The 22,276-nt window shown below is 43.5% G+C and overlaps 1 protein-coding gene across 2 annotated transcripts in view; it reads right to left on the bottom strand.

Annotated features, from left to right (window-relative positions):
- The window catches only part of pvrl2l (PVR cell adhesion molecule related 2 like), a 298,334-nt gene that overhangs the window by 185,871 nt on the left and 90,187 nt on the right, over positions 1–22,276 (bottom strand). For both annotated transcript variants that reach the window (XM_030740537.1, XM_030740538.1), the window contains exons 2-3: positions 12,371–12,483; positions 7,699–7,942 (exon numbers count right to left, since the gene is read on the bottom strand). In XM_030740537.1, coding sequence (XP_030596397.1) covers positions 7,699–7,942; positions 12,371–12,483 — 357 coding nt within the window. The remainder of the gene's footprint in view (positions 1–7,698; positions 7,943–12,370; positions 12,484–22,276) is intronic.

Here is a 22,276-nt window from a genome sequence, read left to right as displayed (position 1 = left end):
TTCCAAAGGTGAACACATCCTGTTAAAGTCCTCTCACCACATGCCTCGTTTTTAGGGATCTAGCTGCATCTTAACGAGGGTCTGACTGAGATTTTTGGTAATTATAAGAAAAGCACTGCAGTTAGAAAATTCCAGACTCTCACAATCAAACATGCACTCTAGAAACAATCACACTTGTTTTCAGAGGCCGTTTTCTTTCCTCCAGGCGAACATTTGCTGTAAAACTGCCGCAGCACTGACTGAGATTCTCAGCAGGGACCACACCGACTCTATCCCGGACCTACGACTTCTCTGAGATTGTCTCTTCACAGACGAAGGCCTCTGACTGCCAGATTGAATCATAAACACGTTGGGAATATCTGCCAAACACAAAGATTTGAGAGTGTGAAGCCAACTGTTGTTGAATTAAGGTGGCATTTGGATAAGACAGCTGACATCTGTCATGGTGACAGAGACTGCAGAAACCAAGCAGAACGCAAATCAGTGAAGCCAAGTGCTGACCCATCCAAACACACACACGGAGCCTTTAACATCTCGCACTGAGAGTAAGTTTCATATTATGAAGAAAAAGGGGAAGTGCTAATTAGAGGAGGTCATAGTTCATGTGTCTTTGAAAGGACAGGAAGTATTCCAACCGGATTCTCCCAAAACTCTCCAAGTTCACGTATGGAAACTACCACATGTAACCTGTGCACATTAGACACATTAGAGTTAAAGTGGGACAACATTCTCCTTGAGACTAGGAAACACTGGTGTTTTCAACCATTTTCAACCGTGAGTTGATTGCAAGTCACCTGGTGGGAGGTAACCTGCCTCTAAACAATCAGGGTGTGACACAGACTGGTTGCAGATCTTATGAATGCACACAGACTGCAATCAATCTGAGTCAGTCTGCACTGAGGAGTCCAATGTGTCTGTGATGCAACACTACACTACACTACACTACACTACCCAACTATTTGCCAACTGGTTATTTTCCAATATGAAAGCCAGGTCTCTGAGCACCTGGATCATTTTAAGTTATTTAGCCATCCTGTGTTTCAGATCTATGAGGTTCTGGCTGGACTCTCAATCTAAGCACTGAATGTGAATTTCGGTGTATGTAGATAGCAACAGATGTGATTTTCAGAGTTAGTCACGACAGATTGCACGCAGTTGCCAACTTGTCTCCATCCAATCCCAGACTGACAGCAGACTGGCTGCTTTATCACGTCTCGATGCACCAAAGTCACTTTGAAGATGGCAGCTTCAAGTGTTTGCAGACCCGGCCTCCATCGTTGAAGCAACCATTTCAAAGTTTACTGCAATCTGGCACTAAAGCTGTGGCTGTGCTGCAGCCTCCTGTTGTGTGACTGTAGTGTGAGTTTAACACTGCACAGCGGTGCCTGATGAATCTGACCCTTAAATGTAGCTCATTAGCCTTTCAGACACTCTTGCAAATTAACGTCCAATATATCATCAATAATCTTTTTAATATAAGCAAAGAAAATAACCCAGAAACAGAGCACATTCAGCAGCAGTGGTACCCGAGGTTCCTCTCCTCCTCTAAACATGGATTTATTCAGCGCCGTGCCCCGATGAAGGGCAGACAAGTGATGTAATTTTTTATTTTCCACTCTGCTGCATATATTAGCCAGAAATCAATAAAGGCTCCTGGAACTCGTTAAATTTTTGGAATTCATGTCTCATCGGCCGCCCAGGTTTGCAAACATCTTGTCCTGACACACCGCCGCTGAATATTTCCAGACATCTTTGGGAAAGAACAAAACAATTTGTTAAGCTCTGTACGTCTGCTCAACTTTAACAATACATGAATATTCAAGCAGCACAGGAATAATTCATATTCCAATTATTCTGCTGTTTGTGATGTTTTGACAACTCATTATTGGCTGCTGGAAATGTTGACAAAATGCATTAATTTAAGCATGAGACTAATTTAGCTAATTTAAGCTTGAGAGCACTAGCTAAGTGCCTTAAAGGAAACAAATAAATAAATAACTGCCAGCATCAGCATTGTTATGCAAACAGTGAAAGCAGAAAACAGCTAATTTTGACTTCTAAGCTCAGCTCGCATTTGCCTCTGAAAGCAAAATCTAACAGCACCTCGAGGCATCACATTTCAAGAGTGTGTGCGAGTGCATTTAACAGCATTTGGACTGATTCAGTGCTTCTCCTTCAGGGCAGATGTAAACTCAGCAGCATTTCTCCTTTTATTTTACCTTCACATGTCAGGTAACCATTCAAAGAGAGGAAAATGCTCCATTTCACTGTTTGCTGCCCTATTGCAGTATTTGTTATGGTGTTAGGTAACTCCCTGCTCAGATATGTCGTTCTGACACAAACGCTGTCGGTCACACACGACACAAAATGTTTCAGCTGAATTAAGACATAAATAAATAAATTAACAGGTTCATCATCAGAGCTGAGCTCTAACATTGACTGTCCCTGTGGGCCAGAGAGGCTCCTCCCATCAGTCCCCTTTAACCTGCCCACCACCGCTGCTTGCCCCCAAACAGCTGTTTGGATCTACTGGGCTCTACAGAAGAACACCTGAAACCAAAGAACACCTGAACAGACTCCTTCAGTTATTTGTTCAGTGTCTGGAATCACCTGCATTAATAAATCAACATAACTTTGTTTGAAACTGCAGGAGTTCCCCACAGGTAGAAAACATAACGCTGCAAAAACCTTGTTACAAATTAAACTGCAGTGACTGCCTGTGTGTGTGTGTGTGTGTGTGTGTGTGTGTGTGTGTGTGTGTGTGTGTGTGTGTGTGTGTGTGTGTGTGTGTGTGTGTGTGTGTGTGTGTGTAAAGAAACTCATTAAGAAATGATGAATGATTGAGCTCACCACAGAAATCAAGCTAAAAGTTTGAGCTTTTTTAAATGGTTAAAAATGCTAACTGGAACACTGAGCTAAGCTAAAGTAGCTTTCTTTAAAAAACATCTTAAACATATGTTTAAAAAAAGGATTTTAAGGCCTGACAGGGACGAGCTTGTCTTGAAACTGTCAGAAAGAGTTGACTATGTTATTAAACAGCTAATAATGAGTGGATTTTATTAGAGAAACTGTTTCCAGTTGGCAGATCGTCCATGGACCCCACACAGGGACAGGGTTGGTCTCTTAGCTGAAGGCTAACACTGCCTGAGACTGTTTCACACAGTCTCAGGCAAACTGATATTATTAGAGCAACTGAAACTTCACAGATGTGAAGAACTGATAAACGTGATTTCCACTGAGCCAACATAACTAAGGTTAAATTGAATGTTTTTAATTTGCAGGTGAGAAATTTTACATGAACAGTAAAGATCACCTTATAGTAGCTGCAGGAGGACCATACAAACAGGACTAAACATCAGTACACACTCATTAAGAATACCACTTTTGTTCCAACAACATGGAACAGGGAGTTGTGCAGCAGATGGTTCGCCCCCCCACAGAAATCTGATCTCAGCATCATCCCGTCAATCTGGGATTACAGGAAGTAACAGAAGCAATTAAGTGAGTCTAAACTCAGAGAAGCAGCGGGCGAGTTCTCCGAGAAGCTTTGGAACAACCTACCTGAGAGTGCCCGAAATGCACGGTAACAACACTGTAACTATACGGGTGCCTCAGAAGCAAGGGGCTTATTTATTTTATGAGTTCTATGATTACTGAAGTAAGCCGAAAGCTCTATAATTTTAACTGCTTAATGCATCTGCACAGCATGCTGGTGACATTTTTTAGAGTTTTCTGCACTTCTAATCCAAGTTATTGAAACTTAAATTGTACTTCACTTCAAAATAAAGCAGAGCTGTTCTCGCAGCCTGCTGTCCACAGCTGGAGCCCCCGCTCTGCTACAGTGTCCTCTCACCTGCACTCGTGTTTCTGTCCCATATCTAATCAGATGCGGCGTAATTGGCTACCATTCATTTCACGTGGTCCCCATTCAGGACAATATGATATAATTCACTGCCAATTGAGTGATTCTTGATTCACACCCCAATAAGTGGTAATAAGATTGGCCTCTCTATGGCTGCATCCAATAACTTATAATACGATTGGCTGCCAGGATTATGCATTCATACTTAAATAAGCTGTGATCTGATTGGGGCGCTGGTGGTTCTATATCAAATAACATGTAATACAATTGGCTGCCAGCAGTTGTGGATTCAATAAGACCTACTGTAATGAGACTGGCTCGTATGGATTCCATATATTCCATAAGGGAAAATATGACAGTTTTCCAAATGCATTTCCATGGAGCCCAGCACTCCACAGCTCCAGACAAAAGGCTTTCCAGCAGGTATTTCCCAGTCTGCCTCTGCTTTGTGCCAGCAGAAGCAGTAGTTTAGGAAGCTTAGCCCACATCCATCTGCAAAGAAGCCAGAATATCTTTCCATGTTTTCTCTGCAGCACGGCCAAGTCCTGCATCTCTGCTGTGCTCTGAGTGAAGGCTCCAGGAGGGACTTTGTATTGTTCTGCAAAGGTTTACACAGAGAACGGCAGAGTAAACAGCAGAAACACACAAAGGATTGTAAAACATCAACCATCATAGCTGCAGGTCTGTAACGACTTCATGCATTATTTCAAATTTTATTGTCCAATCATCTTTACAGCACCTTCCATAAAGTCTGGGTGCTGCTTTACTGTCACAGATCAGGGACCACAGACCAATAACTAATAATCTATACTGTGTCACCATTCAGGCAGGTATGTTTTCATTTTCTCGAGAAACTCTTTCAAACGTGACCTCAGACTCTCTGAATTAGTAAATGCAATATTTCTATTCAGACTCTATCAGTCCAGCCTCACTTGTTCCTCTCTCCTCCTCCTGTAACAGCAGCAGTACTAAATGCATGAGCTCTTTATTGCATAAGCACTGATGTGGGCCATATTTTTATGGCACTATGAAACAATCAGGGGAACTGTTGCTATTCACATTCAAGCATGAAGCCTCCTCAGTGCTGTTAGCTGGCAGAGTGAGACAGCAGCATCTGATTCCTTTGTAAGCGCAGTGCAAATGGGAGGACATGTGGGTGGATGAATAACACCAGCTGTCTACGATTACAAACAGGATGTGTCCCCTGCTAAACACAACTAAACTTCCACTCACTTTCAAAATCCCAGACACAGAGGGAACGTCAGCGGCTGCACAGGTGCAGCAAAGGACCCCCCCCACCCCACCCCCCCAACCCATATTATTTTTATAGCACGATTAAAGTATCCTGAATTAGCCGTTAGCTGCTTCTGCTTTCAGAGCACCCATGAAGGTGCAGACATCCATAACTGAATTACTCTGGTATGAAGAAGATTCTCACAGAAGCTGAGGATTTATGGATTCTTCTGATTTCTGAGCAGATTAGAGGTTAATGGGCACCGACATAATGAAGCCCTCAGAGAGCACGAGTCCCACTGGACTAAAAAATATGTTAATCACGTATCCATGAGCTTATATTACCGCTACAACAAGGAGCATGCATGTTTAACATACACTGGGGTGATACTACCTTAACCGCCTTAATGTCATCACTGCTGCTGCAGCTCAGAGCAGGTTTCACAGGTGCCTTATTAGTGCTGTAAAACTTCATGCTAACCTTAAACAGGTCAGGCTCACAGCTTCAAATATCCCAGAGTTCATTTTTCACTCAGCTGAAGATGATGATGAAGCAGCGCTGACATCTTCATCCGTGCTGTGGAGGCTGGACCTGATCTTAATGTAAGGAGTTATGATCAATATTAAAGGCAGTGATTATTGTTCAGGCACACATTTGGTTTCACAACCAAATTTCTGAGATATGAGGTTTCTATTTATTATGTTAATCACAGTAAGGACTAATTAAGTCTTTTTCTCCCAAACACATCAGATTTCTGGTCATTTTCTGTGACGTCACAGCCGAGGCTGACCCCGATGTTGTGTTTGTGTAAGGAATTAGAATATGTTGGTGGGTTATGGTGGCAGAAACCTCTGCAGAGCGTCTACAGACAGAGTTGCTGTCCATAACAAAAGCAGCAGTCTGATTTCCAGCCTGACCCTCCCATAGAAGAACAAGCCCGTCAGGGTTCCTCTGAGCTTCTGCTCTCAGCGTCTGCAGTGGAACAAAGACAAACAGCACAGGACTCCTTCTGCATAAATATTTGGCCAATGTCTACAAACTAAATGTTACTGGATGAACAGTTCAGGAATTAAATACATTTTTACACACAGGCTCTCATTTTCAGACCATCAACTTTAAATAAAAAAATTGTTTTTAATGTTTGCATGAAGTGCCTTCCCATCAGTTTAGCAGCATTGGGCTGATTCTGAGCAGCAGTCATATCATGGTAATGCTGTAACATCACCTCCACCATGTTTGACAGATGATGTGATTATGTTTCAGACCATGAGCTGTGCATTTCCTTCCCCATTTTTTAAAATGATAAAGCTAACCTTACTACCTGCAGAGTGTTCTTGGCTGCCTTATCTTCTGTGCTCTTCAGGACCTTTTACTGTTTTACTGTCTCTCTGATGGGATTATTTGAGATCTAATAATAATGACCTCCTTCACTCACGCTGGCATCTCTTTGGACCTGATCCTGCAAGTTTCAGTAAATTCAACCCTTGGAGTTAACTCCACACTTTTACAGTTCATCAAACTGCTCGTCAGTCAGCTGACTGATTACATTTGAAGCTCCGAGTATTGAAGCCTGCTCACAAAATGGCTTTAATTCCTAAACAATGATTTTGTTAAAGCCCCTGAATTAAAGCTGAAAGTCTGCAGTTCAGTTTTGATTGTTTGATTTCAAATAAACTGAATGTGTCCAAATGTGGCGAAATCACGACGTGAGTCATTGTTTAAATACTCATGGACGTGACTGTGTGCGCTCCAAAGTGCTCCTACAAGAGCAAAGGCACAGCAAAAATATGCAGTATACAAAAATATGCAGTATACAAGCAGATCCAACATACTTTCCATGAGAGAAGAACTTCAGCATGTTTGTAAATGCCCCGAGCTAGCAGCAATGATCTCAGCAATTCAACCAAACTGCTGCACACAGCTTTGCCCCCCCAAAAAATAAATAAAATTTTGCATTCAAAATCAAAAATATCAAAAATGCAAAGAACAAAGTAATCTTGCTCATTTATGAAGTCCAGAAGTGCGATTATTAAACTCAATAAACTCGTGTTACGTAACATTATGTCAACATATCAGCTTCAAAAAGCCGAAGTACTAACTTACACTTTAAACCTCACACAGAAAATATTTCCAGATGTTCGATGTTTGTTCATAATAAAATGACACAGGCTCAAACTGAGCAGGTACGTCACCTCTCACTGATCAAATCCCAGCAGCACCTCCTTCTAACAGTCTTTATACGCACAGGCTCAGAGCTGAAGTCCCACACGAGGCCGTCATTCCTCTTTTTCAGTCCTCGGTCTACCCCGAGAATACTCATCAGCTGCTTTAAATTGCTTCTTCTTAGACTTCGGATCCAGTGGGAACTTTTTTTTACAGGAAGCTGTGATAAGCAGATGGCTGTGAAGGCGCTCGTCGAGGCTGATATGACAGAGCATCTTTTGAAAGCCTGTTTTAGACGCAGCTCTCCTTTGCAGGAAAGCATAAATACTGCTGACCTTTATGTGCTTTAACATTTACATTTATGAATATATTTTTAGCTGCATCTGAAATAACGCCTGCAGCTTTTTAGGATAAAAAGAGTTTATATGTTGACACTCACCGAGCATGATGAGGGTGGTCGTGCCTTGCTCGTTTCCAGTGGGGTAGGTGGCGTACTCGCAGGTGTAGCGGCCGGCGTCGGACATCCTCAGGTTGGAAATCCTGATGGACGGGTTCTCCAGACTGTTGTGCAGGAACACAACTCGGTCCTTGAAGGCCACGTTGGGGAAACTCTGTCCGTACACTGGGTGGTACACAGCAATGTTGTCCCTGTGCCCATCAACAGGTTCCCATATCCAAGAAACCTGACAGGAATTGTTATTATGTTATTATTATTTTATTATTTTCATGGTACAAAAACTACAGTTCATTATAGAAATGGAAGATCAACGTGAGCAGTAGATGAACCTGATTCAGCTCGTAGCCGTCAGCCACTCTTTCAATCATCTAATAAGGAGGTTTTTACAGACCGACACTGGAGGGCTGTATCCAGGAAATTAATAAGGCCGCCCTGAATTAACGTATGCTATAGGCTGCAACACGGGCAGTAAATTGTCCCCATTATAGTTCGTCATATTCAATACTGGCAGTTCCTTTTGTTCCAGTACCTGATCACAGCTGAAACAGCTGTAATCGTTTCCAGAGAAGCATCTTTTGTATTATTTTAATGGGATTTATTGCAGATGTAATTAGATGATGTTCATCAGGTCCATGCGTTCAGACTGAAAAATGTCCTTTTAAATAAAAACAAACTGGGCTTTAACAGTCCGATTATCAGCAGGTCAGACAACAGTTACAGTTTATCAGCATCGTCCTCTAATATTCTGACAGTGTGTTCACAAAGCAGAAGGCATGTATGAATATTCATGCTCGCCAGAATTCCTGACGCTCCTCTGCTGTCCCTGTAACCTGCAATCATTTGGCTTATAGCAGCAAAATGTTGAATACAATTAAAGTTGTCTGAGTGAAGCCAAGAACGTGTGAGCAGATTAAATTAAATGCCTGTTAGACTTGCAGACACTCTCTGAAAGAAGCTGCTGCTTTTTTAACAAACACGGTTTAAAAGAGGATCATCATAGAGATTTCTAATATGTGAACGATATTGATAACTGGCTGCGCGAGACGAGGGAGAGCGCTGTGATGGTAGGCCAGATTGATTTTATCTTTCTGTGCAATTTTCAAAGTGGCAGCCACTAACAAACTGCTGGCTAAAGTGGTACACCGGGGAGAAGAGGGAATAAAGTTCATCAATACACATTTAGCAAACATCTATTAAACGTATGACATGTGAGGTGGAGGGAGGAGAGCGAGCGGGGGAGGCTGGAGGGTGCAGAAAGATGCTGGGTTGTAACCCCGATGTCGTCACCAATCAGAGGAAGCCTTTCTGATTGAAGAGAAAACGTGACGTCTGCATTTTTATTTTTTGTTTTGGAACAAATTAACTATTGATTTCATCCACAACTCAGAATCAAACCGAACGAGTAAACAGCACAAAGCATCCGTTCACCTGAACCATCCAGGCGGTGTCACATACCAGCTCCACCTGATGAACTGACATCTGAACAGTCAGCAGATCGAAGTTTGTGTTGTGTGTATTAAAGCAGATCGGGTCAGAGTTAAGCTACACGTGAAAACTGAGATAACTCAGAGGCAGTGAGAGAGTCGGCCCAGTGCAGGTAACCTGCTTCTCACTGATGATGAGAGAAATCCCCACATCGTGCTCCTGATTGCTGCTGACAAACTGCTGGAGTTTGTTGCACTCAAATAACTGCATAATAGACAGAGACAGCATTGTTATGGGAGACGTTGTTGCTAATTTGTTTATTTACGTGTCATGCTAAGTATCACAGCGGTCGAGGACGCGCTCAGAGAGAGGCTGCAGATACAGATACTGATACAGATACTGTAACTTTGTAGCAGCTCCATATTATTGTCGCTAACACGTTGAATTTTGTAGCTTCTCAGCAACCTCGTCAGTTTTCTTTGGGGTGACAAACTGGAAACGAACAGATGAGAGCTCAGAGTTTGATGGAGCTTGGATAGTTGCTATTTTTTGCTAAACTCTGTGTTTACATACAGCAGCAGCTCAGCCATGCTTCTGCTACGGCAAACATTTTAGAAGAATCATTTTTGGAGGTTTTATTTGGTAGATATGAAGTCAGATATGATGAAGGGAAGAATTGACCTGCAGGTAGCGCTGTGCTTCAGCTCCATCAGACCAGCCTGTGACACCCATGGCTGAATTTTGGGAGCACCTCAAAATCACCAAATCAATAATTATGGAGTGTAAACATCTCTAATCTGTACATAAACTGAACTGACGTCCTTTTGCATATACATGTATTAATCTCTGACACTCTTCCACGGTGTGGGTTTTGTCCCGTCTCCTCCCTACGATGAAAGGATGTCAATTCAAATAACTACTGGTAGGTAAAGGTTAAAGGTCAGGCCCATTAGGATAAAAACAGTCAAAGGAAGGCATTTGGAAGAATCAACAGGATGACATCATCCCTTCATTCCTTTCTGGAAACCCTGATCACCCAGAACTAAGCATCAGGTCCCCATCAAGAAAGCACAGCAGAGGCTGGAGTTCCTCTGGCAGCTGAAGAAACTCGAGCTGCTGAGTTCACTGATGGTGCACTTCTGCTCCTCCATCACCGACTCCTCCATCACCATCTGGTACTGCCGCCTCCGCCGAGGACAAAGGCCGACTGCAGCGTGTCATCAGTTTAGCTGAGAAGGTGATTGGCTGCAATCTGCCTTCTCTCCAAGACCCTCGAGGCCACCGAGGCAGGAGAGAAAGATTGCTGATGACCCCTCCCAGACCCCACACCCCCCCACATAAACTTTTTGGCTGACTCCCCTCTGAACTCCAGTCCAGTCCATATATGTTTTATATTTTCATATTTGGTGTAAGCTTAATTTTCTTTTGTACCAGCGTTTGCAGCGTTATACCACGACAAATTCCTTCTTTTAAATTTAGCCATAAACCCAACAGTGATTCTGAAAACTGTGCCATTAAAACCTCAAACCATATGAAGATGATACAAACCTGATTAATCTATTCTTACTTCTACAACATGCACACAGCAATAAACAATAAGACAGCTCAGGATGAACATGAGCATTATTCTACTAGCATTAATTTCCCATTTATTTAAGAATATTCATGTTAAATGATATCAGTGTGAATGTCCACAACATTTTCAGAAACTTTGGATTATATCAGTGTTTGCTTTGCCCCCCCCACACACACACACACGCTTTAATGACAGCAGCACTCAGACTGCATTTCCTCCACACGTTTATGCAAAATCTGATAACCAGCATTATCTCAGCATGTTTCAGGTGTTTCTGTGGTGTCAGGAGTGTTTGGCATCCTTTAAATGAGATTAAGAACGGGGGGTGGGGGTCAGATGAGTGAGAAGTCCATGATTTTCAGCACTCCTCAGTCTTTGGTCTGAAGTGCTGCAAAGCTTTGATGTGTGGTTGGGTCATATCTCCACTGCAGAGTGAATTCATTTCCAGGATGTGAGGGTGGAGTACCAAGAAGTGCTACTCCTTCTTGGTGAGAGTGGTTTGTATCTGGAGCGAGTGCCCAATCACGGTGCTTCACAGCGAATCACCCGTCGGAGTGGGAGTGGGAGCTGGATCTCCTGGTTCAGGGTTCACAGCACTGATGTTATTGAAATTGTTGCTTTAGGGACACTTTGTGTGCAATTTAAACTTCTCATTTCCTGTCACGCTTCGTTCACACTGCAAAGATGTCACTCTAAAGGATACCTGAATGACATCAGCGGCTCAGGCAGTAAGAACGCAGCAGCAGTGAGATTGCAGGTCCGCCCGCATCCTGACCTTTCAGTCCTTTATTACTTTGTTTCCTTCCGTTTCCTGTTCGCCTCCTTACACCACTCTGAAACGCTGGCCTCATTTCCTCTCCTGAGCTCAGACTTCTGCTGCCAGGCTGCAGTTACACTTACTGTAGTTACTTATGCTCTCCTACAAACCATTTCTTCCTGTATCATCTTTCTTCTTTTGCCACATCAGAGCTGCGGTGAAACACAGTAACACTGTTAAAGTGATGGAGCTCTGATCCTTCTCATCATGTCTGTGCCTTCAGCACCTGAAGGAAGGTTTGAGGCGATCTTCAGCCCAAAGTCTGAATTTACATTTCCAGAACGTCTTCTCTGTAACAGCCCAACAGGAAATGAGACACACACACACACACACACACACACACACACACACACACACACACACACACACACACACACACACACACACACACACACACACACACACCAACAAAAGAAGCACTTACTGCACTGTTTTCTGGTGAACTGCAAACAGCTTTCCTAAAATCCTGACAGGATCGAGTCTCATTGGTGCTTTAATAACTTTATTGTTTTTCACTGTTTCTTAATCACCAAAAAGAAAAAAAATGCAGTTTTCAAAAAACAGTGTACATGAACCATGTGTTTCATTATGTTCATTGGCTGGAAATGTTACCGTGTCTGTATTTTATCTGTCGAATAAACAGATCATGAACCGACTGACCTTTTGACCCCTAAATAAACATGTTCATTAGGCATCACTTTGCCCACCTTACTGTTAAGTTCTTAGTCTCAGTGGACTGGACATATTAACCCTTCTACTACCACAGGGGTCACTGGTGGCCTTGACCCCTGTGGTAGTAAAAGGGTTAACTGTGCTGTTGCCTTTGGTCTGCTGACCTGTGTGAGCTTGGTGAGGCCTCCTCCATCGTTGAACTGGCAGCTGAGGTCCACAGACTCTGTGGGGTACGCCTCCAGCTCCTCCATAACTTGCACCTTTGGAGCTCCAGTTCCTGAAAGCAGAAGAAAGAAAGCAGATGGGAGGTTATGCACAGATCCACAAAACAGAAAACTTATTTGAATATTAAGAAAAAATGTTTGTAATAAAACTGAAAGAGGAAGCTGAACATTCACAGATAAAAAAAGATTTAGACAGGAAGGATTTCATTTTCAGTGAAATGTTTTTGCCCTGACAGATATTTTTCCCTCCCACTTGTTTTGTTTGCATCACTGGGACGGATGAACCTCCTTAATTCATTCGAGATCATTTAGAGAACGATACAGGAAGCAGAGACTCAGACGGACAGCCGACTACGAGAGAAGAGAGACGAGCTCGTTAAAGAAAGACTCATCAATCTTTGGTAAAACGCCTCAGGCAGAGTCTTCCTTCACCTGGGCCGTCATTACAGTAAAGCTCATCTACCAGGTGACAACGCTGGGGGGGCGAGCCCCTGGGAACAACAGCAGTTTGGATATCACACCTTTCATCTGTTTGCAGTTCGGTGGAGGCACCTGTAACTCCTCACCTGAGTGCTGAGAAGGTGAGAAGAGGCCAGGAGGTTGGCCCTCTCTGATCAAACTTACAGAGATGATGGGCATGTGCTAACAGTCCCGTGATGCCACCTGTTGACCTGCAGGCTGAGTCAGCACAGAGTTCAAACTGGACACGTGTTTGTTAACATTCATCTCTCACTGACTCTGTGCAGCTGCAGAGGCACAAATCACGAGGCTCCAGACTTCCTTCAATCCTAAACTTTCTCCTTTTTCCTCCTTTTGTAACAAAAAATTCTCTGTGCTGCTTTGATACCCTGTTTTCTGCAAACAAGAGTTGGTGTCGCTACCCATCCATCAGGCCTCTTTGCTCAAATACTCTCCACAGGAGAGCTGGACTTCCACTGAATTTCAGATTGACCTGCAAAATAGAACTGATGCTGCACAAGAGCTACACTAATGCTGCAAAACAACAGGCTTACACAGCCTCCTGCTTTAAAGTGCATGTGTTCATAACCCCTTGAGACAAAAAATATTCAGTTGCTGCATAAATTTCATATAATTAATAGACTTTAATGAACTTGTAATTCCTGCAGCCATGAGAGGGAGAAACAGAGAATATGACTCAATCTGAACAAGAAAGAAAAATGAAAAGACAAAAGATGAGAGGCAGCGAAACAGAGAACTTGTAATCCTTTCTTAATACAGTCTGGTCAACGTCCAACAGCTCAATGTGTTTGGCAGCGTCCACAAACACTCACGCGAGGCTGGGAGTGTCCGATCGTTCATGCTGTGCAGTCAAATTATTCTGTCACAACGAGCCACCAAATCCTCGTGCTGGCTGAACGTAACCTTTAATGAAGCTTCCTCCTCACTCGACCTGCCCCTTTAACTGCTCTCTGCCTTTCACTCACTCAGACCCCCCCACTGACCCGGGATCAAATCCTACCAAGGCCTTTTCTTGTCTCCCTCCCCTCAGTCTCTGCCCTCTCAGCCAGCCTCTGCGCCTGTAAAGATAAAATTCTTGTGGGGAGTCGGCCTCTTACTCTCTTCACAAGAAAAGGGATAAGCAGTCACTAACCACTGGCTATAACTGCTAGCTAGCCCCGGGTGGTTCCAGTGAAAAAGCCTCTTAGTGTATGAGGGATTGATTAGGACAATACATTAGACTCTGCAGCTCAGAGGTGAACGGGCCGAAAATCAGCTGTGAAACAGTCACACTGACAAAACAAGTGTGAAGGTTGTGCGTGCTGCAGGGTTGTGTTGGATTTACAGCGTGCACACATCCACGTCTGACTGTGTGCGTGAATGACTTTTGTGTGTGAAGGCATATGCATGTTTTACGGTGTGAGTGACATGAGCATGTGTGATCGCTGTACATCAGAGTGTGTGTATAACTCAGAGCATCTCAGTGTGAGCGTGGACATGTTACTGAACCACAGCTTTTACCCCGAGGGGCTTTCAAAACATCTATCCCCTCCACACACACACACACACACACACACACACACACACACACACACACACACACACACTGACCCGACAACAACAAAAGCAGCAGCAGTGAACACAAAGTTTGTCCCAGTTTGTGTCATTTGTGACATTTTTGCTCACATTTTCTTTTTTCTTCTCTCAGAAACAAGTTCACAGATGAATTTCCCCCGAATTAAACACATCAACACACAACTGCCACTGTTCATAAAAAAGTTGACATGCAAAAACACACAGACACACCAGATGGTCTCACCACAGCCACGAGCCACAGAAACTTTGGGGTTATTCATAGTGGTCAATGAAATAATAAACAGAGAGAAAAGAGAGGAAGAGGGAAGAAAAGGAGGCGGGTTGGATTAAAAGGCCTGAGAGGCTGAAGTCAGTGGAGGTGCCGATATGCGATATGAGGAGGGAAACCTTTAAGAGGGGAGCAAAGAGCAGAGATGACACCACAGGTGATTCATTTCCTCAAAGCCAGACTCCAAAAATCCCCACAGAGACGGAGCCTGCTGGCTCACTGAGACGAGACCGGTCAGAGGTCAGAGGGTGAGAAGGTTTCATTCACACAGACTAAACCTCAAAGGAAGTATTCTGAGGGTAATCATCCAAGTTAATATCTGTTTGCTGGGAAACAGTCACATACAGTATGCCCTGCAAATATAATAGGAGGAGGAGGAGAAGAATGAGGAGGAGGAGGCTGAGCAATAAGGTAAAATTACAGCGATACTGGGAGGTTTCAACTTTCCCTCTAAAAGTCTGAGCAGATTTGATTTGGTTTTAGACCTCAGCAGCTGCTTTGGTAAGCAGGCATCAGAATCAATAATTGCCTTTATTGAATAAAAGTTTGATGAAGTGAAAGTAATAACTTCTTTTCCTTCTTTTATTAAAGCAGGAGTTCCTTCTTCCATCTCCTAAATCTGAGAAAAGTTTCGTTACAAAGTTACTACTTGCATGTTTGCACTAACTCTTGATGAACAGCACTGATATGTATCTATTTTTCTTTTTCTTCAACTTTATTGAAGCTCAGACTTTCAGGGCAGTTAAAGGTAGTTATTCAAGTTACTCGAGGAAAACTTTCAGCCCCGTGAAATCAGATTTCATCGTTGCTTATGCCTAATTTTATTTATTAGGAAGCATAATGTACGAATGTTTGTCCTGCTATTGAGAAAACTGGTGTCAATGCACCACAATAATTGATATCTTTTTAATTGTTTCCAGCCTGCAGCCCCAGTGATCCCAGTTTATTCTTGGTGGAAGTCACAGTGGAGCAACAGCGGAACATGAATTGGGGGTGTTTAGGTGAACAGCCAGGCTCTGCTCCCCTCTCAGCACCAGGGAGATGAATCACACTTAATTGACATTTAGAGGCTTGTGGCATTTGCCTGTTTATGTGGAGCCTCCCCATGTCGACGGGTATGCAGGAAGAACGTGAGGACTGTGCTGATGGGGGTGCTCGATCAGCCACATTAACATCCAAATCACATGCTCATAGAAGGCAATGAAGCACAGCTGTTTGTTTTGGGCTCTTTGTCAGCCTGTCATGATGTCAGCCGTGTCAGCTTTTAGCTGGTTGATTGCCAGCAGCTGTCAGCTGATAAAACTGAAAGAATGGCTGCTGCATGGAGGACTACTCTAACATATCAGCAGTACATCGTGACTCTATAGTTTGATTTTCCCTCCTTTGGCTACATCACAGCAGGCTGGCAGCAGTGCAAATAAAAGGTACACATCAGTCAGAGGTTATTTTCCCCTCATTTACTGCAGTTTGAGAAAATCCAGATTAAATCCAGATTAATAAGATCAAAAAGCTTCAGGCTGAAAAATAAAACTAAAGTTCGTGGCTGCTCCTAAAGCAAGCACATCCACACAGACTCCCATGTTAAAGGAATAAGCATGTTTACAGGCTGGGAGAGGAGCAGCTTCGGTCTCTGTGGCCACATGAACCCTTCACACCAGTGCAGGCTTTAATTAGAACAATGCACTATTAGGGCATGGCTGCTTTCACTGGGAGGCTGATGCTTCAAATGCTTCAACTCACTTCACTTTAACTCTCAGTCACATCTGTGGTTTTGGTGCATTTTTAATGGACTTCTGTGTCTAATAATGTGCTTTAATAACATCAACAGCAAGCACAAAAAAGCTGTGCTTCTAGGATTTTAGTCATAATGTTACTTTGCACTAATTAACAGGTGTGTGTGTGTGTGTGTGTGTGTGTGTGTGTGTGTGTGTGTGTGTGTGTGTGTGTGTGTGTGTGTGTGTGTGTGTGTGCTCTAATTTCTGCACGGTGGTCCAAATGCTGCAGTTCACATTTCATAACTTTGATTTTAGAAACCAGTGGGTGTTGGTGCAGTGGTTCCATCCATCTCTTATTTTTTAAATATGATGTGGTTCTCATGTCCCACGGCCCCATTTTTTTCTGTTACATTTTAAAACAACTGAGCAACAGGTATTCATGTGTCACTCATCCATATAATATAAAATTGCCCATTTCATTTCTATTTTTTCTGCTCATTCAGCAGTGAAACAGCACCGGTATTGGCAGCGCCCCCAGGTACACGGTGCTAAATGTGCGATCACTTCTCTTAATCGTATCTCTGTCCTCCAGCTTTTGTCACTCGGGTGTGAATGTAGGTGGAGGTGCAACATGCCGTCTTTGTCGAGCGACAGCTGTCGCGAGTGTTGAGTGATCGAGCATGAAGTGAGCTTAAGGCCACCGATACTCTAACTGTGCAACTAAAGAGAGACGGCAAATGAACGATCCTCCCAGTGAAGGTTTAATCACAGTTTCTTTGCACAGCATCGCTCACAGTGTTATTACAGTCTTATATAAAGAGATGGAGGAGGAGGAGGAGGTCAGGGAGGAAGGCACCGGTGCTGAGGTAAGCTAACACAGCTAACACAGGTAACACAGGTGAGACACCAGAGAGGAGTGTTAGATTACTTACTTACTTTATGGAGTGGGGCTTTAAATGGAAAATATCCCATTATTATTACTTATATTCAGTCTGAACTTCTAAAAGGACAACAGTGTGTGATATCAATCGCTCTGACATTACACACACTGTGCAGCAGGTCAACATCCATTAAAATCTCATCACCTTCATAAATGAGAGAAATCTAATTCATCAAAGGTCACATGAATTAGAAGAGAAGAGGAAGGCTGGAGCTCAGTGACTGTCTCATCCATCCCTAACTGGGGACTTGAATTATGGGTAATTGGTATTTGACAGCTCATAATCATAGCTATCATTTCAGGAACAGGACACTGATCAACAGTGGGGAAGAATAGGCGAGATTAGCTGTGACAGGGACAGCTTCAGTCTCACAGCATCAGCAGCTCCTCATCTTTGGAACAAATGTCACCTAAAGACCAAAAAGCTGGCTGCTCTCAGTACTCGAGTCCATGTTCAGTTTTTTTAGTTTGGAAACTGAATATCTGTTTTGTACAGTGTGAAACTGTGTCCACACAGCAGCTTTGTGTCTGCAGCATTGATTCCTGTACAGTCCTCAGAGCGCTCACACTGAGAACACAGATGAAACCTGTCAGTGACTGTCAGCATCAAATAAAAGCTCACATTTCTGAGGATCATTAATAGTTGAGTTTCTTTTAACACTGACAAAATGAAGCCAACGTGTAACTGTGAAAACACAGAATCAGAATGAACTCATCAAACGTGCTGCAGGAATGAGCAGAAAGTTTTCCTGTTATCACCAAAATTATTGTCTCTGCACATCACTGACCCCTGATTAGCTCTAACGGGGGGAAAGCGGCAGGTCTCTGATTAATTCGATTGAGTTCTTACAGCAGGCGTGATGAAAGTGCACGAGGCTGTTTACAGGAACTGAGATAGTAAATTGTTGACGGCTGCCACAGCTGGAATCACCCGAACCATCTCTGCAAATGTGTAACTGCAGCTCTGCTCATTAACACTGAGCGCAATTTCAAACGGCCTTTTTCTGGAAGTGGAGAGAGATTCAGAAACAGGGAAGTGATAATAAAGAGCACATCAGACAGGTGATAATGCAGCTCTGTGAAAAGTATCCATGAACACAGCCGTGACCGCTCGACTGTCTCAGCGCTGAGACGTTCAGTCAAACGATGCTGCCTCCAAAGACAACATCGAGTCTGAGAGCATCGCTACAAAGCACAGCTTAATTGTCTCTCAGTGAAGGAAAGGTGGCTTTAAATAAAGGATTTACACAGATCTGAAGTTACCCGCACAAATGTTCCCATTTCAAATAATAATCTTTAATTTTCAATAAGTTAAAGAACTGTAATTTCAATTATTTTTGGCATTAATTGTCAGGTATGTGATGTGATGGACTGAGTCACAAAGGCAGAAAAATGCTGTCAGTGTAACATTAATGGGTGGCTGACAGCTGGAATAATTGGCATGTTTACACAGTGGGTGGCTTTTCAGTGTTACATGCTGTCAGCTGACAACCTATTAACTCCAGTTAGTTTTTATTTTCTTCCTTAAACTGGAGCTGAAGGGCTGCACGATCCTCTGTGGGCTGACAAATGAGACACTCCTGCAGCGATTTCCACAGTGGACCATCTCCTGAGGACGTCACTGGTTTTACTGGTGCAAACGTGCCACATTCATTCATCTTTGAAGCATTAATATGGTTTTCCAGCCTCAGTGTTTCTCACAGTGAAGTGACTCAGCAGTCGCTGGTACCTGACACTAAACGAGGCCTGTATGCAGTCATCTTTAATCGGGTTCGAAGGCCTTTGATGATAAATGTCGCAGGGATTTTCTCTTCTCTCTGACACCCTCACACCATCAAGAGCCTGATAAGGTTCATGATACTCCACTCAAAAGCCATTGTTACAGTAATGAATAGGTGGCAGATATGCAATTTACTTACACAGTATAATTTGTAGGGCAGCTTAGTGTAGATAGCTTATCTCCCACCTGCTCAGGTATTTCATGCATGCAAAACAGGAAGGGCTAAAACAGAGAGGTGACATTACAGATCTGCAGCCTGTTATTTGCATGTGCAGAATGCTTAGAGGTGCCAAAAAGGTGGATCTGTGCATGAGAGCACTTAAAGGCAGCCACCGGCTGCACTGCTGCAGCTCTTCTGCAGATCAGTGAGCACTGCTCTCATCAAATATGAGAATAAATTAAATGAAATTTGTGCACGCTTACATCAGTATCCTGGTTACAATGAGTGGTGCTGAAATGATGACCAACGTCCTCAGTAAAAAGTGTTTGACTTGGACCAGCTTACAAAAAGGTGACAAGTTTAGGATAACACAAACATTACTGCATAAGGACCATTAACTGACTTCCTGTGAAAGCTAATCAGGGTCTCTGCAGCAGCAGCAGCAGCTTTGGATTTCAGTGCTCAGACTCAGGTGAACACCTGAAAAGGACACCTGATAATTTCATCACACTGTGTGAGAGTTTTAGTCTGAAAGCTGACACTGCGGCACGGTGTCCAGATAACCGCCTAATCCTGCCGTCTGAGAAAGGCTGCAGGAGAGGCTGAAAACGTCTGCATGAAGAGAACAAGAGCAGCTTTTTTCCTCAGTCAGTATGAAGACGTGCCCTTGAGCAAGGCATTTCACCCTTAAATGGTAAATGTACTAGTTCTTATATAGCTTTTTTACTCTGTCTGAGCACTCAAAGCGCTTATACAACATGTTTTACATTTACCCCATTCACACCCATTCATACAAGCACTTCCATGATTATCTCTTTTATTATCTAACATTCACACTCCAACGCTTGCGTTAAGTATCTTGCCCAAGGAAACGCATTGGCACGCAGCCTGGTGTAGCCAGGATTCGAACCGCTGACCTTCCGATCAGTAGGTGGCCTGCTCTACCTCCTTGTGATTTTGTGAATGCAGAAGCAGGAAGGTTCTCTCAGAGTGTGTAACCTCTGTTTGCACATCAGCACCAGCTGCAGTGCTGCAGTAAAGAAGAGCAGCTTTAATATTTCGGCCTCTTTTTTAAACGCCCGCCTTTGCTGCTCGAGCCCTGAGGTCTGCTCTGCAGCACGCTAACAGAAACAAAGCTGTTCTTTTGAAAAGCAGTGACAGGACAGCAGAGCAGCACATTCAGGAGGAAACAAGTGTAGCAACTGCACAGAGAATTCACTTAAAAGAGCTGTTCTCTCTCTCTGTTTTTAAAGGAGGCCAAAAGGTCGACGATGGGAGAAAGCCAAGCGTGACGCTGTCCACGCTGCACAGAATGATACGTCTCTGTCACAATATCACAAAACAAAGAACCCAGAGCTCCGTGTCAATAGCTTTTTTCACTGCTCCTTTTCAAGTGCAGCGCGTTTCTTTTCATGGCCCTGCCTTGTTGATCAAGGCTCTGTAGCTGTCCTCACAGCTCCATTGAAGAGTTTGCCTCCTCCATTTGATGCGTTTCCACTGCTCAATACACTCGCAATCTGCTGCACAGATCAAAGGCCAGTGAGGGATTCATCAAAAGGAATTATTCAAAAACAGAAAGAGGAGAAGAGGATCGAGATATAAGAGATGTAGTTCTGAACAAATCAGATGGTTATCCAATATTGGTAGAAAAGACAAGCAGAAGGCAAAGGAACACAATAAGCTACTGGGAGAGAAAATACTGAGAGCACGGCTTTTATCTTAAATCATTCGTTATGCTTTGGTTTGATTGGAGGAAAAACTATGACTGAACTGAACAAAAAACTCCAAAAAACAACCCTAACTTTTGCCTTTAAACGTCTCACAGAAGCCCTGTGACACCTGCCCAGGTGTAACCCCGCCTCTCGCCATGACCCTGAACTGGAAAAGGAGCTTCTAACAGACCAGCATACACGCTTCAGTGTATCTGTGCAGCTGACACGACACTGGACACCCAAAAAAAAAAAACGAGGCTTCGCTTAACGACCCCCCCCCCCCCCCCCCCCCCCACACACACACACACACCTCCTTTACTTTTAATTTACTGATTAATCTTATTTACATCTTAGGGCACTGTTTTTAGAGTTGTAGTTGGGGAGCGAGTGAGACTTGATCAGATGGGTAGCTGTCAGTCAAATTAGCGATTAGTTGCCTAATTGATTCTTTGTGATTGGACATGCTGGCACACGCGCCTGCTCCCTTTCATTGTCAGCCTTTGACGGGCTGCTGTTGGCACGAGGATCCTCACATTTATCTCCCGGTAATCACTTGGATGATTCTCTGGTCCCCGTTTTTGTCTCGCCCTCTCCTGCCCAGCTCTCGCTGTGAGGATGCCATCCAGGAGTCCCAGGCTCACTGCTATTATCCAGCAGCACAATCAGGTGTGTTTAGCGGCCCTGTTAAAAGCCCATTAACAACTGCTTACATGCAAGTGGCTCCACTCCTGCTGTATGAGCGGCTTTTTAACTGCTGGCTGGCACAGTAAAAGGCTTCATTACACAAAAGGAACTGGCTCATTGATGCGTGTGCCTGTGTGTGTGCGTGACACCTGCCAGTCTCAATTTCACCCGTGCTCTCAAAGAGCCGTGACCCTGTCAGGAGCAGTTTAACGTTACCTTGTTATCTCAATGGTGCAGATTTCAGGGGGCATAATTAAAAGCCTTCTGCATATCGTCCACGTGTCAGTCTGACCCGAGACTGTAAGAGAATTTATTTCAGCCAGAAATAATCCACGTGGCTCCACACTGAAGACATCATCTGTATGTATCATGGTTACGTATCATGGCAAGTTTAATTATCAATTATTGAAGTAAACATTTTACAAGGAAAACAAAATGCGATGCAGAGCTGGTGATAAATCTATCACGTCTCACTGATTATATCCGATTTTAATTGCTAAAACATGGCGTGGTGACTCATCACTCCTGGGCT

This window comes from Archocentrus centrarchus, chromosome 11 (genome assembly GCF_007364275.1).
Source record: "Archocentrus centrarchus isolate MPI-CPG fArcCen1 chromosome 11, fArcCen1, whole genome shotgun sequence".
Lineage (NCBI taxonomy): Eukaryota > Metazoa > Chordata > Actinopteri > Cichliformes > Cichlidae > Archocentrus > Archocentrus centrarchus.
Note: the sequence above shows the minus strand (reverse complement) of the source record. Positions and strands in the feature narration are given on the sequence as shown.